Source organism: Cetorhinus maximus, chromosome 13 (assembly GCF_964194155.1).
Source record: "Cetorhinus maximus chromosome 13, sCetMax3.hap1.1, whole genome shotgun sequence".
NCBI classification, from domain to species: Eukaryota; Metazoa; Chordata; class Chondrichthyes; order Lamniformes; family Cetorhinidae; genus Cetorhinus; species Cetorhinus maximus.
In genome coordinates, this window is record NC_135891.1 from 43,416,911 (window position 1) to 43,434,756 (window position 17,846).

Sequence of the window (17,846 nt, forward strand, 5' to 3'; positions counted from 1 at the left end):
GTCCATTTAGTCCCAAGGTGAAAGGGATTTGAGCTGTCAAGGATAGCCAAATAGCATTTCTACCTAGATACAAGCCATGTGATTCATATTGCCCTGGGGAAGGATGCAGAGGAAGCCATTGTAAAGATCAGGTTACAGGTCTTCCTAGAATATCACTGAATATCACAGACTGTGTTTTTAGTTTACCTAGATCCGAGAGAGGCAGAAGCTGCAGTATAAGGGTGTGACACATTAAGGGTTAACGTGGGACTGAGTACAGAACTGCCCACACAGTGATGTAAGAGAACACATAGCCTGTACCTAGGGGTCAGCGTAGTGTTCAACAGGGCTGTGTGTAGAAGCAGGCAAGGAGACAGCTCCTAACTTGGACCATTACTGTACCTACACATATAGTTTCTAGTAGTTAATAAATACTTACTAAAACTATGAATACCTTAATAAAGATGTACCAAATTCACCCAATACCCTACATCATAGTGGCAGCAAAAGGAACAACTCAAAACCTCACAGAGACTGCAGAAGAAAATCAAAATCCTGGAAAACTGAAGGAAAAATCAAAGAAGCATTCTGACCTGAAGAAAAGCTCAAGAAGCAAAGGCACAGAAGGAAACCACCAGCGAAAAGTTCCAGTGAAAGGCTCGGAAGCTGAAGACAGAAATTAAATTCCTCACTGTAGCAGAAGACTTCATCGAATCCTGTGGAAGTGCAGCTTAAATACCCAGAGCATGCAGAATGTGCAGAGTCAGCAGACCGAGCAGGGATGGGCTAAAAATTTAAAATTCCAGGACAATACAAGTCCTGAAAAAAGTTAAATACTGCAGTGGTCAGAAATTGCAGTTTAAGTTGTAGGCCGAGAAAACCGATTCCCGAGTCGGAACCTGAAGAGCTCACTCTGAACAAAGAAGAAAATATTCATTCATTAAAAATTAATCACGACTTCGTAGACAGCTTAAAAAACCCAGCAAAAGCCAGGATTTGACACTTCCAGGACCTGAGAACATTTCGCTAAAGTGGGCAGGACTCTAACCAGCGGGCAGGACTCTAGCCAGTCAATCCAGTAGTCATTGTTGAAAAGCTTTAAACACGGAGATCGCAAATGAAATTACCACGGGAACTTGCAAGCACAGGAAAACTTTTTGTTCGGTGGCATCATCTTGGATTTCCAGAAAGCTATTAAAGCTGAACCTGTAATTTAAAAATTTTAACCATGGGTCAGAAATTCACTTTTCCAGATCAATTTGGAATAAGGCCCAGAGCAATCACAAAATTGGGGACTTTGGAAGAAGGGGTTCCTTAGATACATGGGCCCAATAGCCAATGATATAATAGCTAGACAAGGAATCAACGCATCATCTGCAAAATTTGATGAAGTTTTAAAATCATTCAACGCTTATTTCAACCTCAGAAGTAACAAAACCCTTGAAAGGGTCCAGCAGCCAGGATAACCTGTTGACTCCTTCATTAATGAGTTGCACAGAATGGCTGAAGGCTGTGATTACAGTGACCTGAAATCTGAGCTAATCAGGGATAGAATAGTTGTAGGAGTGACAAACGATGCACTCTCAGACATGCTTCAAGTGAAGGAAGATCTAACCCTTGAGAAAGCCATCCCGATTGTCAGGCAATCTGAAATTCATTTGCAGCACAGATCCATATTAAGGAGAGAAAGCAAACCATGGTACAAAGTAAACCCCACTGTCCAGTTAGTCAACCAGCACAGAAACAGGGACACTCCATGCCAAAGGAAGCAATACCCCAACTGAACAGTAGAGCAACCATGCCAGTGGAGCAAAGCGCCCCCACAAGCGTGATCAATGACCAGCAAATCAGCCCAATGCTTTCAATGTAACTGAATAGGACACCTCGGGAGGCTGAGTAAAGCCAAAACATCAAAATGCACAGAGATCCCATGAGGATTCACAAGATCAAGACGGCACACCAAGAGGACTCACAACCATGCTTCTTGGGTGAGGTCAAAGATCCTGGATCTTTATTCTGGAATGTGGACATCTCAGTTCATGGCCATCTCACAAACTTTAAATTGGACACGGAAGCCAGTGTCAGGATCCAATTGGACAAACAGCCGTGGCTGAGACACCTCTGGCTATGAACCAACAGACATGTCACTTTATGGGCCTGGAGGAATCTGGCTTCCAGTCATGGGCATAACTCTAGAACAATTAAGGTACTGCAGCAAACAAATCTTCAAGCTGTGTACATAATCAGTAACCAGTCTTTTTCTCTCTTGAGCAGAGATGCCTGCGCAGTCCCGAATCTCCTCAAAATGACTGAAGTTGTCAAGACAACCACTATCGTAAACCATACAGAACTGCAAGCTCCTGAGAGCTCCAGCAAGAAAGGTTCTCTCGACTGAGGCTTTAGCTGTGAATTGTCTTCTTGCAGATCAGTGTTATCCACTTTCATTACAGGTGCCAGAAGCCCCCCATTGGTCAGACCAGCCAACCACGCAAATGGTTACCATGACATCTGTTGAAGGGTCATGAGGACTTGAAACGTCAGCTGTTTTCTTCTCCGCCGATGCTGCCAGACCTGCTGAGTTTTTCCAGGTAATTCTGTTTTTGTTTTGGATTTCCAGCATCCGCAGTTTTTTGTTTTTATAACCATGACACCTCAAGTAGATGACAGTCAAGAGAGGAACCAGCAAACAGAAGGGCCTCAGCCTCCGGCACCAGTTGGAGAGATAAACCCTGAGACCACAGAGTAGATGCTGCAATCCCCAGCCGGCACAAACGATGCTGGAACTGAGTAGGTCATCCATTGATGACCACGCACCACACAGCCAAATGCAAAGGTAAGCTGACTACCAAGTCACACCCTCACAACAGAAAGAGTCATCTTCCACCCCAGCATGTGTCATGGCGAGCTGCACGAAGGAAGAGGAGAAAAAAAACTATAGAGATAAGCCCAGAGTTCATCCGCTCTCTAAAGAGCAGGATAGACCAACTGCCACCTATCACTACAATTGGGGAATCGATAAAGAGCAATTCAATGCCAGAGAATAGAAAAAGAGGATGAAGTGGAGTCCCTGACCTTACAAGGCAGCTGTGGAAAAGTTTGGAGTTACTTCCAAAGAAGTGGATAACCTTCAATAACCTGATGAGTAGCCAAAGACTTTCTGGGGGAGTTATAGTGGAAAAGGAAAGGTTCAGTTGAGATTTTAAACTAGAGTATGTGTGGTTGTGTTTTATTGTCTTTCAAAGTAAAGTATAATTACCTAAAACAGTGTTTATTTAGTAGTGTTTGCTTTACTTGATTCTTTGATAGTAAGATACATTTGTTTTAAAAAGTGAAATCTTGCGGCTTCATTCTTTTAGTAAATCACTGGATGATCAAATTTCTCTTTAAACATTAAGTCTGTACAGAGATTGCAACAAGTACACCTGTGAACTGTGGCTCTTTTTGGTTGGGCTAAGAATAAGAAAGATGGTATTCTGTTCTGTGGTTTAAAGTTGCCTACAAAGATAATGTTTTTTAGTTCTTTGTTACAGTAAACATCTTAAAACATGAAATTGTGATGTGTCATTCTTTCAACTATTAACTTCCATCTTAGATTTTTTTTTAAGTTATTGGTGTATAAAAGTTATATGAGGATTGCAACACATCATAAGGCATATTTTTTATTTTATGGATACTCACTGAAATCTTAGCATTATATGGAAGTGAGACTCATTTTGTTTCAAGCCATTTAAATTATATTTGAAGTGAGCTGGATTATATGGATAGTAAAACAAGCATGCTACAATCAACTCTGAATAAAAGTTACAATTATAATTATAATTCCAGGTTAGCAATACACGTTAACAGAAGCAACACCAGCAGCAAAGTGAATACATTCAAAAAAGTTATTGACATATTTGCAGTTTATAAGTCTTTGTGAACTGAGCAAAGCTTCATTGTGCATTTTGCTGTAAATAAGTTGTTTGCATTCAGTCATAAAATGCATAAAATACATTTTGTGGGATTTTTTTAAAAACAGGTTACTCTTTGCACTGTTGCCTCATTGTGAATAAACACTAAATTAGATCACTAAAATATGCTAGTTTGAAACTTGAATTTGCAATAAAGTCCCATTCACTCATCACCACGTTTGCTGATGTGCATTGGCTCCTGGTCTGACAACGCCTCAACTTCAAAATTCTCATTCTTGTTTTCAAATCTCTCCATAATCTCACCCCCCACTCTGTAACTTCGTCCAGCCTCATGTCTTTGAGATCTCTGTGCTCCTCCAATTCTGGCACCTTACCTATCCTGATTTTAATCACTTCATTATTGGCAGCTATGCTTTTGGCTGCCTCGGCTGTATGCTTTGAAATTCCCCTTTCTAAGCCCCTCCACTTCTCTCTCCATTTTTATGACACTTCTTAAAACCAATACCTTTGACCAAGCTTTCTTTCATCTGTCCTGAGATCACTTTCCATGGCTTGGTGTCAAATTGTTATTAATTTTGCTCATGGGAAGTACCTTGGTACATTTTACCACATTAAAGGTGTTATATAAATGAAAGTTGTTGATGGTTCATGCAGTGATAGGCATTTTGACTTAATCTTAATCTGTGACCCATAAAACCTCACTGCATGCACTGAAAATGTGGACATTCCAGGTTTAGGGTATGCAGTGGAAGCCATATAACAACTTCTGCTATTTACATACGATCAAGCTCCTCTTCTGCTGTTCCTGAAAATCTAATTGCATAGAAAAATATCCTTTTTCTACAGCAACAGCTGATAGCTAAATTCATATAATTAATGCCTATGCATTGCAGATGCTTGTTGGGAAAACAAATGGCTAGAATAAGTGATTACTTAAAGCAACTAATGCCAGATTTATGCTGTACAATTAAAATTACTGTTAGACACTTTAGAACAATGAAGTGTAGTTTTCAAATAGGAATATTGACTAACTGAACATCACCTGCTGGCTGATGCATGGCTCATTATTACTCATGAAGGCTATAACATTTCTTATTAACATAAACCTGCACTAAAATATTTATACACATTTTAAGAGACATAAGACGTTCTCTTTTTAGGATAGTTATCACGCATCCACATGCGTACAGATTTTTGCTTTTGTCGTAACAATTTCCAGGTTGGAAGGAGAAAACAATACCCAAATCAATGGAGTTTACTGGTCTAAATTTTGCTGTACTAATAACAGCAAGTCTGTCAGCATCACCATTATTACAGGGTAAAACTGGTGCCAATTTCTGGTGGCTGCACACCTGCAATTAAATGCAGAAATCCAGATGCTGTTATTAATGATATCCTGCTTCTGCACAGGTTGTTCTATTAATCTTCAATGAAGGAATCTGCACAGAGATCATTGTTATGGCATGAATTTAGACCTAATTATTCACTATTATTGCTTTAAAGACAGTTGAAAAATTAATGCTTCTTCAGTGGGGGTAACTGAGGTTTTAATGATGTTGTGATAATTATCGTTGAGCAACCTCTCTGACCTAAGCAATTACCTTTACAAGCGCGGAGTCTCATTTCCTTAGGAGAAAATTAATGTTGCAATTTTTAAAATTTAGTTTTAGTTTTTTTTCCCCCTCTTTTATGGCCTTCTCATAATCCCATTTGTACATCCCAATCTTAATTTCACTTCTTATACAATGATTTAAATGTAATTCACACTTCCTTTTTATTTACTTTCTGCTTTGACAACTATGCATCTCACTGATGACTGCATCTCCGGGTCTGATTGGTTAAAAAAGCTTTCTTGTTGCTAGACCTGCTTACAGATGCAACAGAACAGAGGACAACAAATTCAAACAGCTGTTGGATGAGTGTAGGTTTCCATAAACAATCCCACTAAAAGCCTGTGGGCAACTTAATGTGAGATGAAGAGCAAAACCCATTTGTTTACCACTCACAGCAAAATCCAAGCCATTGTTGTTTTGTCCAGTTCTAAAATAGTTGCTTTACATTTCCAGAATTTAAAATGCTACCAAATTATGTCTCCAGCTGATCAAATATTGAACTCACAACTAGCAATGTCAATGCTTCATATCTTTTCTTGTTTTTTTTAAATCTATTGTAGGAAAATATCCAAAACATATAGGAAAACATTGCATACTACACAAGGAAATCTGACAATTATTTGGTCTTGTACAGCTTGTATTTCTTGATTTAAAACAAGGTCACCAAATTTAGTGTTAGGATTACTCCCTTAGAGTCTTCACTGAAGATTTTTCAAAAAGGTATTCTACCCACTATTTTTTAAAAAGATTTTTTTCCTTTTGTGACTTGAAAAGGGAACTGCTCTGCCCATTGCATTTTTTACTGCAGAGCAATTACTGTGCAGTGTGTAAAATAACCTAGATGAGCTCTCCCTCTGTCTTGATTGGTCGACTCAGCCCTTTCTTTCTTTGAATGGTAAATTTATGCAATATGCAGCAAACAACTAATTGAGCATCTTTTTAGGATTATAGGGCATCATCTCTTGTTTTGCCAAAACTTCAAAATATCTATTAAGACTGCCAATTATATGATCGACCAGAATTTGGGTGGAAGCATGAGATTTATTGTATCTGTTTATCATCTTTGGGGATTTCACATCAGGGTCATCAGTCAAAGATGCAGTAGGTATTCTGCCAGTCATATGGTCTTCATGCTCCAAGTAATGATGACACACATTACATGAATTGTGGTTGCTTCCAGGAAATTGCATGTTAGGCGCAATATTCTGATCCTGTTGCTAAGTGCCCTATGGTCATTTGTGTGCCAATTCTGCAGGTTTGGAAAATCTGTCACCACCTTGTGCTGTCACCTCCTTTTCATTGGGAAATTGACGCTTTGTTCCCAGCCAACAAGGTTTACAGTTACTTTATGGATTGGTGCGCTGAAAATGGAGCACTCCACCAAATGTCACCTGCAGTGGCTTGTAAGAATGTCAATAATGTGATAATCTTGTCAGATATGAACAGAATTATTATGCCTCTGCTGGATCTTTTCTGGAAATGGTAGACTCCATACTGTAACACAGAAAGCAAACAGGTCTCTTCTGACATTCCCACATAGCTGTACATGGGTCTGAAGACTCAGCTCGAGATAAATAGGTGTTATTTACCCAAGGGGCAATTACACCATACACTAACTCCTCTTCTCCCCAACCATACACTAACTCCTCTTCTCCCCTCCAACTCCATAATTCCCACTGGAATGCCCAAAGGAATTCCCATGGTGAACACAGCACCCAGTAGCAAGTAATACACCAAAGATAATGCAGATACTTTGTGTAAAGCATAACAAAGAACTTTAAAGGTTATACTAAAATTCCAATCACATTTCTTGCTGGTAATTAGCTTCATTGTTAATAGTCATTTGTTGAGCTCGAGTTAATCAGAAATATGACTTCCATTACTCATGTTGACAAATGTACTTACTACAAGCAAGGCATTAAATAGTCATGCAGTATGTTTGGGACATTGCTGTTTGGAAATTATACAGAAGTTTACATTTAGGCACTGGAGTTATTAATTATCTGACATCACTCTTTACTGAGGAAAAAAATGAATTGCTATCTACATTTCTTGGAAATTTTTAAAACAATGTATGAACTATTTTTTACATTCATATCACTTGTATTAAAGCAGCCACATGCTAATGTTGAGATAGAAGTAAAAACAAAGGGAGTCGTAGGTATAAGAACAGGGAGTCATAGGTATAAGAACAGAATCGGTGCTTGCTGCTCTCATTTTATTCTTTCCAGCGCTGCTAAATGACAGGGCTCCTTTCCTCAAAGTTCTTGCCTGAGTGTTGCTACAGAAAAATGGAATCACAAACACAATCTCAAAAAATATCAAAACTCCAGAATGTGAGATAAAAATACAATGACTTCTGTCGCTGTAACAATAGCGCCAATAAAAATACAACCCGAGTTACATAGCACAACACCCTTGTTACAAAACAGCATATGCTCCAACTTGCCACAAGATACCTACAAGTGAATGTATTAAAAACAGTACATACTGCACACACTTCCTGTTCAACACACCTGATGCATCAAACTCTGCTGTTAAACTTTGGCATCATGCCTGTATTATGCAAATTCCTGTCACACTTTGGCTGATTAGATGAAATTATGTATTCATAAAACAGCAAGAAATCAGAACTATGAAACTATGAAGAAAATAATCCCAGAGCATTAGGAAATTGTAGCAATCCTACTGTTGTGCTAACTGAAGTCTGACAAATACTGGACTAGGATTAAATTATGGTTATGGGAGTCTATGTTGGCTTTTAAAAAGGTATTTCATTAACTCACATTTCTCTCCTTGCCCTCACACACACCATCCTAATTTTAAGACAGAGAAGATTCTCTGACTACCAATACTGGCATTTTAAAAAAAAATCTCACTCACACACACACGCGAGCGCACACAGACAATCTTTAATGCTTTTTAAAAATCTTCCACTTTAAAAAATAGAATTGAAATCATTTTGACTTTTATTTTTGTATTTCATGTTTTATGACTATGAGATAATAAGGGTGGGAGATAAATAAAAAAAAATTACTTACAGATGTTCAAATTAAAAGAAACAAAAATGCAGTTATTTAAAGGAGAACAAATATATCTCCCATGGTACTGCATAGACTGTGATATGGGTCAGATCACACAGCATTCAGGTGGGGTAAGGAGCATGGAGCAGAACAGTTTGTAAAAATGGAATATAGAATCAGAAAGCAATAACACAATCTCAATACTATGATATACTCTCATTTGTTTTAACCTGTTACAAGACTTGTCTAAAATATGACTGACCAAATAAAGATTAACAGAAGAAATGTATACCAAATCTGGAACACACTTCCTCCCAACCAACCCACCCCCCAAAAAAAACTGTTGAGGTTAGGTCAATTAAAAATTTCAAAACAGGGATTGAGAGATTTTTCTTACAGAGAGTATGGAGGGGTAGAGGGAACGGAGGCAGGTACAGATCAACCACGATCTAACTGAATGGTGGAACAGACACGAGGAGATGAATAGCCGACTCTTATTCCTAAGTGACATTTTAAATTAGTGCTGGTTGCTTGAAGAGGGAAATGTTCCAAAGTTTCAGAAAATATTTTAAATAAAAGGAAAAGTAATTTGTGTTGAACACTGCTTTGTCTGTTTTCCTTTAGAACCTTTTGACTATTTACCATCCAATGCTAGCAGCAAATACAGCCTGAATGAACTGCATGGACATAATACCCAGGGTCAAAAAAGCCACCAGCCCAGTCTAGACAAGTTTTCTGGTAGGGACACCAGAAGGTATACATTGCTATAGGCCACACAAAGATGTATATAAAGCTAATCAACCAAGGACCATTGCACCTTTTGCCACTTTCAATGTTTGACGGCCTTTCAACAATGATGAATTTGTATTTGATCTTTGTAACCTTGAAAGATATAGCCATTTATTATCTTTTGTTTCCATATACTTCAAAGAGTGCATTTTATTTCTATGGGAAGCCTGTTTCACCTGGAAGTCAGTCTACATCTAGTTTCAGTCTTGTAGCTGGTTAGCAGAAACAGGCAAGATAAATATTCTACAGTTACGATCAGCACTACATTTTCAAATGTGTCCATGATTAGAAAGAAAGTTGCATCTATTACTGAGTTAGGTAAATTTAGATTTAACTGTCACTTTTTATTGCTCATTCATCTGCCTTGTGCAAATAAAACTAGCAGCTCGCCCAAAGCCCAAGTCTCCGCCTGAAAGGAGCACACATCAATTTCCATTTGTAGAGTTTTGGTAGCACAATACGTTTTGGAGTACACAGTAAGGATTCAGTTACAATCTTTGGGTTTCACTACCATTTACCTAGGTATTGGGCAACAGAAAATTTAATTGGTATCATAGGAAATGCAAGGATTACTGAGAGCTGCTCATAATGCAGAATCCAAAAAAAACTAAAAAAAATGTAACCCAATTTTAGGACTATACTTTGTGAGGAACTATAGCAACATTTGCAATCCCTACCCTTGTGAACTTTTTTTCAAGTGAGATTACCAATTATTGCCTAACCAAAAGCAGCTCAGGCTGTGGATTCAAGTCCACTGAGAAGCAGATTGTGATTTTCCATAATCATTTTATATTGGCTAAAACTCTGCTACAATGGTTCAAATCAGTTGGATTGCTGAAGTCCCAAGAGATACAAGAGAATTGTTGTTACTCACTGTATTGTCTTGTTCCACAGGAATATTAAAATTTAAACAATTGTGGCTACTGTAGATAAATTTTCAACACATACAAAATAGCCCAGACATATCCAAAAAATATTTTAAATGCCTTATTTCTACTACAATGGTCTCAAGTGCAGTACAAGTTACTAGTATTCAGTTCTCTAAAGTACATATAAAGCTTATGACAAATTTATAACGAGGGTGTTTTTCTGACTTGCATTTTGTATGTCCTTGTACTTACAATTTAGCTTAAATATAATCCATGCATTACCCATAATGCACAATTTTAATATTTCATAATCAGGTTGACACAATAAAAGGCTATTAATAGAATACCATTAAGTTATGTTAAATTCTTTAATTTCCGAGACTGTTATATCCATACATCTAATATCTTAAACATTTTTCAACAAAATAGGCTTTTAATGGAAACAATGGTCGTTTAAGAGTTGTGGTGATACCCGCTGCTTTAAAATGTGGCTTTGTACAAACATGAATGTCAAAAAAGTCCTGGACACACCAAATAGTTATACACGTAGCTTGCATCCACATTACAGCAAACTAAGGTTAGTGGTCCAAAATACATCAGCCGTGTTCAGCATTTACTAGAGACAGCACAAAGGAAAAGTTGGCTCTGAAAGCAAGATAAATCCCATTGGCAGATGAAGACCAGAAAACAATACTGCACTGATCGTTCCAACCTTTGTGTTTAGACTCTAATAAATAGCCCTGAGCTTTAATACTATTGCGAAGGGACAATAATTTAAAGGCCAAACCTGCAGCAAGTGTCTGTGTGATGTGCATATTCACAGCTTTAGCTAAATGTGCCACACTGGTCTCAACAGTACTAATTTCAATAGTTAATTCCTGACAACAAAGATTCTACTGTGTAGACAGTGGTTACGCGCAAGATTATTTGTGTTATCATACAACTTTTGTCCAACAAAAACAATTAGTATTGGCTTACATTTACAGTATTAAGATTAATTGCTTTTTAATGGGAATTATTCTTTTTCCAGTACTTGAGATCTACAAGATGCACCTAGAAAAAAAATACTACAGTGGAGAATGAAGTAAGCTTGAATAGAGGGAGGTACGATTCCAGATTAATTGCTGTAACTTTGTCCTTCTGGGGGCTGAGCGAGTTTTCCGTTTTCTTTACACATCATTTGACGCCGAAGTTCTGTCAGAACAGCTTTGATACTATATGAATTCTGCCATTTAGCTAGGACTGATATGCTTTTTGGATCCACCTGGAGAAGATGCAAGTACAAATTACACAAATATTTACTGGAGTATTTTTGTTCGCTTTTGATTTAAACACAAATAGTTATAGAAGTGAATCAGGTCACGACTTTCCCACATCAAACAATTAAGTTTCCATGTATTTATTCTACATATACTATAAATCATACAATTGATCCTTATTATGAGCAAGGATCAAAACAACGAATATTTGCCATTCACAGTATGCAATAAGAACTAATTATTTTAACAGATACTACCTAAAAATGTATATGGGCTTGAAAAATCTCCATTTATTCAGGTACAATAGATATATAATGTCACGCTAATGGCAGAAGTCAAATGTAAAACTAAACCTCAAAATTGAAAAAATACAAAAAGCTAAATAAAGTGCTTGGAGCATAATGATAAATTAAAACATTTTGTATGCATAAGGCATGTTTGCAGCCTGGAAGGGGAGGGCACCTGTCTCCTTTCAGTTATGTTCCACTATTAAGAATTGCTCCATCTTGTGGAATAATCTAAACCTAGCCATTAGGTTAGGTGAATTTCAAGAATGGTCAGCTTCAGGAGCAAAATCTATAACCATTCCAAAGGAGAACTCCAAGGAGTTACCATATGATGGTTTATCTTATACCCATTCAACTTGGTTTGCAGTGCAACAGCATTAATAAGTAATCGGAGAATAAGTAAAAGAATAATTACTAATACGTAAAACAAGGTAAAACATAACTTACACTGACAACACGTTAAAAACTAAATATGCCTGCCACATACTTTTTAAAAGTAAAATTTCCTATCAAATGTTTCTCACTTCTTCTCAAAGGACTGATTCCTTTTGGGAATTTGGGAAACAGTTGAATTGGCATCAGGCTGCCTCCAGTCTTTATTCAAGTGTAAAATTAGAGTTAAGCCATTCAAGAGCAACAGCATCTTAAATTCTCTCCTCCGAAGGGGTGTGACTTCAGAATCAATATTCAGATCAATAGATTTTTGTTAGGTAAGAGTATTAGGCAACATCGATCAAAAATGAGTGAATGGAGTTAAGGGTACAGGTCAGCCATGACCTAATTGAATGTTGAGACAGGCTCAAGCGGTTAAACGGGCTACTCTTATTCCTATGTGCGCATCACAGGCTGACATGATAATGGACCCAATGGGAAAATGGCCTTTTTCTGTGTTGTAATAATGCTACAAAACATAACCAAGGTTCATCTTGGGATGAAGGGTTGCTTGCTAGCAAAAAGAATTCAAACCTTTACTTAATTTTTCCTCTCCTAACCTACACTGTTAACTTCTGTTTTACTATCTTGCAGGCTCCAGCTGAGATAAGCCAAAAGGAGTTCAGATCAAGAATAAACCATGTAAGCTTCCTGGTCTCTATCGTTCTGCAACTGACTGAGCCAGAAGATGGGTACAGTACTTACTTTTATGATGGTTTGCTTTTGCTTAATACTGAAAAATTTAAAGGCAATGCCTCAATAAAAATTAAGCCATGTGTGAGTCAAATCCTCCAATCATCTCAAAGAAATCTACCAGACTGCACTCACTCCACTGTGGAAGCACTGAGTTCAGTTTAATAGTAGTTGAAGTAATGTGGTTATCGAAAAACAAGCACAGCTATCTAGGATGGCAAATAGAAACTTACCGTTCCATTGGAACTATTTACTCCATTCATATTTATTTTTGTTACAAATCTAACATGTGGAGCTACCTCTGGATATCTAGGACCACAGTCTATTTTAAGGCTGTATATTCGGTTTTCATAAATTGTCTGTAAAAAGAAAAAGTTGCATGGTTTAACATTATTGTTTAATAAATCACATGCATTCAAATATTTAAAAGCAAAATACTGCAGATGCTGGAAATCTGAAATATAATCAGAAACTGCTGAAAATACTTAGGTCTGGCAGCATCTGTAGAGAGACACATAGAAGTGAAAGTTTCAAGTCGAATATAACTCTTCTTCAGAACTAAAGTAGGATTGAAATGCGATGGGCTTTATGCCATTGAAAAAGAGAGAGGGAGAACAAAAGGGAGGGTTTGGGATAGGGTAGAGGATGAGAGAGATTAAATGACAAAGACATCCTGGAACAAAAAGCCAAGGGAGTGGCAATAGTTGCATTAAAGAGACACAGTATTTGTTCAGATTGAGTGTAAATGACAGAATAATGAACAGACAGCTCTGTCTAAAAGCAAAAACAAGAACAATATCCAAACTGGCACATGGCAAAAACAATAAGAATCAAAATGGCGGACAGAGTTGATGGTCTGAAATTGCTGAACTCAATGTTGAGAACAGAAGGGTGCAAAGTGCCTAATCGGAAGATGAGATGCTGCTTCTCAAGCTTGCATTGAGATTCACTAGAACACTGCAGCAGGCAGAGGACAGAGACGTGAGCATGAGAGCAAGATAGTGAATAAAAAAGATAGTGGGACACAATCTTAAAATTAGAGCCAACTAGGAAACACTATTTCACAAAAAGCAAACTGGAAAACTGGAGCTCATTCCCCAAATGAGTATGCTGGGTCAATTGAAAATTCCATGACTGTGATTGATAAATTTGTGTTAGGTAAGAGCATCAAGGGATATAGAACAAAGACATGTAATTGGATGTGAGAAAATCAAGTTTTAAAACCACACTTTGTGAATGAATCAAACCACGTGTTCAAATTCTGCAGCTGTAAGTCATGTCTTGTAATCTCAAGTACCATAGCTTAGATTCTAAGCGAACCTTTGTTAGATAGGAACATAGGAGTAGGGGGTAGGCCATTCAGCCCATCGAGCCTGCTCTGCCATTCAATATCATCAGGGCTGATCATCCACTTTAATGCCTTCCCCATATCCCTTTACATTATTGGCATTTAGAAATCTGTCAATCTCTAAACATACTCAACGACTGAGCTTCCACAGCCCTCTGGGGAGAGAATTCCAAAGATTCACAATCTTCTGAGTGAAAAAATTTCTCCTCATCTCGGTCATAGTGGTTTCCCTCTTAATTTGAAATCATGTCCCTGATTCTAGACTCTTCAAACAAGGAAAAAATCTTACCTGCATCTACCCTGTCTATCCCTTTAAGTGTTTTGTAGGTTTCAATGACATCACCTCTCATTCTTCAAAACGGGCCCAGTTTCTCCAATATCTCTTCATAGGACAGTTCTGCCATCCCAGGAACAAGTCTGGTGAACCTTCGTTGCACTCCCTCTTATGGCAATAATATCCTCCCCTAAGGTAAGGGCACCAAAACTGCACACAGTACTCCAGGTGCAGTCTAACCAAGGTTCTATACAATTAAAGCAAGACTTCATTACTCCTGTACTCAAATCCTCTTGCAGTAAAGGCCATCATTCCATTAGTCTTCCTAATTGCTTGCTGCACCTGCATGTTAGCCTTCAGGGGCTTAGTGACTAGGACACCCGGGTCCTTTTGAACATCTACACTTTCTAATCTTTTACTATTTAAGAAATACTCTGCCCATCTGTTCCTCCTACCATTTTTTCACATTATATTCCATCTGCCATGTTCTTGCCCACTCACTATGTGTCCAAATCCTCCTGAAGCCACCTTGCATCTTCCCCCACAACACGCATCCCCACCTAGCTTTGTGTCACCCGCGAACTTAGAAATATTACATTTGGTCCTCACATCAAAATCATTGATATATACTGTGCGCAGCTGGGATCCCAAGCACTGATCCCTGCGGTATCCCACTAGCCTACCAACGCAAGAATGACCCGTTTATTCCTACTCTGTTTTCTGCCTGTTAACCAATCCTTAATCCATGCCAGTGTTGCCTCCTATCCCATGTGCTTTAATTTTGCTAACCAACTTCATCAAAAGCCTTCTGAAAAATCCAAGTACAATACGTCCACTGCCTCCCCCTTATCAATTCTGTTACTAATATCCTCAAAAAACTACAGCAGGCTTATCAAACATGATTTTCCTTCATAAATCCATGTTGACTATGCCCAATCAGATCATTTCTATCCAAGTGTCCATATATCACAGCCTTTATAATAGATTCTAGCATTTTCCCCACTACTGGTGTAAGGCTAACAGATCTGTAGCTCACTGTTCTCTCTCTCCCTCCCTTCTTAAATAGTGGAGTGACATTTGCTGCTTTACAATCTGCAGGAACCATTCCAGAATTTACAGAATCTTGGAAAATGATCGTCACTGCATCGTTATCTCCATACCTACCTCCTTCAATACTTTGGGATGTATGTCATCAGGTCCTGGGACTTATCAACTTTCAGTCCCATTAATTTCTTCAATACAACCTTCTTACTAAAACAAATTTCCTTCAATTCCTCATTCTTACTAGTCTCTTTGATACCTAATTCTGGGAGATTTCTTGTATCTTCTTCAGTGAAGACGGACACAGAAATCATTTGGCTTCTCTGTCATTTCTCTATTCCCCATTATAAATTCCCCTGACTCTGCCTGTAATGAACCCATATTTGTTTTAACCAAATATTCTGTTGAAAAGTCATACGGACTCGAAATGTTAACTGTGTTCCTCTCCGCAGATGCTGCCAGGCCAGCTGAGTTTTTCCAGGTATTTTTATTTTTGTTTTGGATTTCCAGCATCTGCAGTGTTTTGCTTTTATTTTCTTTTTATATACTTATAGATGATTTTACAGTATGTTTGTTTTTGCTAGTTTACTATTCTATTCTCCCTTTCTTTATCAGTTTCTTAACTTATTTGCCTGTAACTGCGTGAAACTGTACTACCGAACTAGTTAAAACCAGTACAATACTGATAAAGTGTCTGGGTGTGAGGGTAATCTCTTACTTAGGAATGTTGTAGATTAAGATCAATTACTTGCCCTAGTGATTGGTCAATTGGCTCAAATGGTTTGTAAAAGAGAGGACTAATTAACTGTTTGGGGTATAAGGAAGGAAGTTGAAACCATGTTTGTTGTAGGAGAGAGAAGGAAGATCCAAAGGGAAGGGATTGATCCTACCCGGGAGCCAAGAGCTATAGAAGCCTCAGCAGATTACAGAGGTCCAAAGAAATTTCAGCAGTTTGAGAAGTCTACCAGATGAATCCAAAACAGTCCTTGCATGCTCCGTTGTCCACAGCCAAAATGGGAAGTATAACCTGTTAGGCTGTGTCAATTACTGCCTAGTTTATTAGGTCATATTTTATGGCTAAATAGATCTTTCCACTTTGCTACAATTTGACATGAGTAAGACAGATCCACCAGAGTAAGACAGATCCATCGGAGTGGTATTCAGTCAGATGCAGGCATCAAAATATCCCCCCCCCTCCCACCCACCCAAGGGTTCTTCTTGAGATTCTCTCGGGGGCTACTTTCTGAGTTTCAGGGGCAACGTTTTGGTTTACATGGGCTCCTTTTCTTTCCTCTTCAGATAATGATCCAATTCCCTTTTGAAAACCACAACTGAATCTGTCCCCACCATAATCTCAGGCTGTGTATTCCAAATCCTAACTACTCATTGCATAAAAAGCTTTCCTCATGTCTATTGTCCAACACTTTAAATATGTGCCCTCTGGTTCTCACTCTTCATCAATGGGAACAGTTTCCCTCTATCTACTCTGCCCAGACCCTTCATCATTTTGAACACAGCTATCAAATCACCTCTTAGTCTTCTCTTGTCTAAGGAAATCAGCCCCCCCGCTTCTCCAACCTGTCCACGTAACTGAAATTCCTCATGCCAGGAATCATTCTCGTGAGTTGTTTCTTTCCTGTCTAATGCCTATGTACAGTCTAAACTGCAGTAGGCGTTTATGCTCCTGCACCAACACCCCATTTCCATAAAAGTAAACAAAATAAAAGCATACTCAGAAGAGAAAATGTCGCATTCAATTTGACAACTCTTAATTGATGAAGCTTATTGTCTTTGGTTGTTGGGCCTAAGTAGTAACAAGTAAATAAATGGATTGTGCTTTCTGATAATCTTCTGGTTCTGTCCTGCAATGCCCGAGAGAGCTGTCACAATATATAAAATAAACATAAATGTATATTCCAGATTTTGTTTCTGTTGGGCTCATTGCACAGAGCTTGAAGTTGTTGCTCTTTTTGGAGAAAGTTATTTGTTTTTGGCGAAAAAAATCTCAGCTGAACTTCCTAAAGACCGCTCAAGTGTGAAGAGGGCTGCACAGCAAAAGCAGATCAGCAAAACCCCAAAGCTGGGCCAAGTTATCTGATCTCATTCACTGCAGTTAGCTGGGCAATATAACTATACTCGTAGCACAGAGACGAGGAAAGTCAACCAAAGCCCCCATTTAGGATTGGTATAGAAGCAGAATTAGTCTAATCTGAGCACTCCTGAATCACAGGTTCCATCACTTTCATTTGGTTCAAGCATGCCCTCCCCTCCCCACATGCTGACCGACTACAGGGGTTTTTTCTCCCTTGTCTCTTCCCCTGCCCCACA

General features: G+C 38.3%; 1 protein-coding gene across 3 annotated transcripts in view; it reads right to left on the minus strand.

Moving 5' to 3' along the window:
• Positions 1 to 10,533: 10,533 nt before the first annotated feature.
• LOC144688581 (ubiquitin-conjugating enzyme E2 variant 1-like) overlaps positions 10,534 to 17,846 on the minus strand; it is a 48,121-nt gene continuing 40,808 nt past the window's right edge. For all 3 annotated transcript variants that reach the window (XM_078555323.1, XM_078555325.1, XM_078555324.1), the window contains exons 3-4: positions 13,089 to 13,214; positions 10,534 to 11,448 (exon numbers count right to left, since the gene is read on the minus strand). In XM_078555323.1, coding sequence (XP_078411449.1) covers positions 11,302 to 11,448; positions 13,089 to 13,214 — 273 coding nt within the window. In that variant the 3' untranslated portion in view covers positions 10,534 to 11,301. The remainder of the gene's footprint in view (positions 11,449 to 13,088; positions 13,215 to 17,846) is intronic.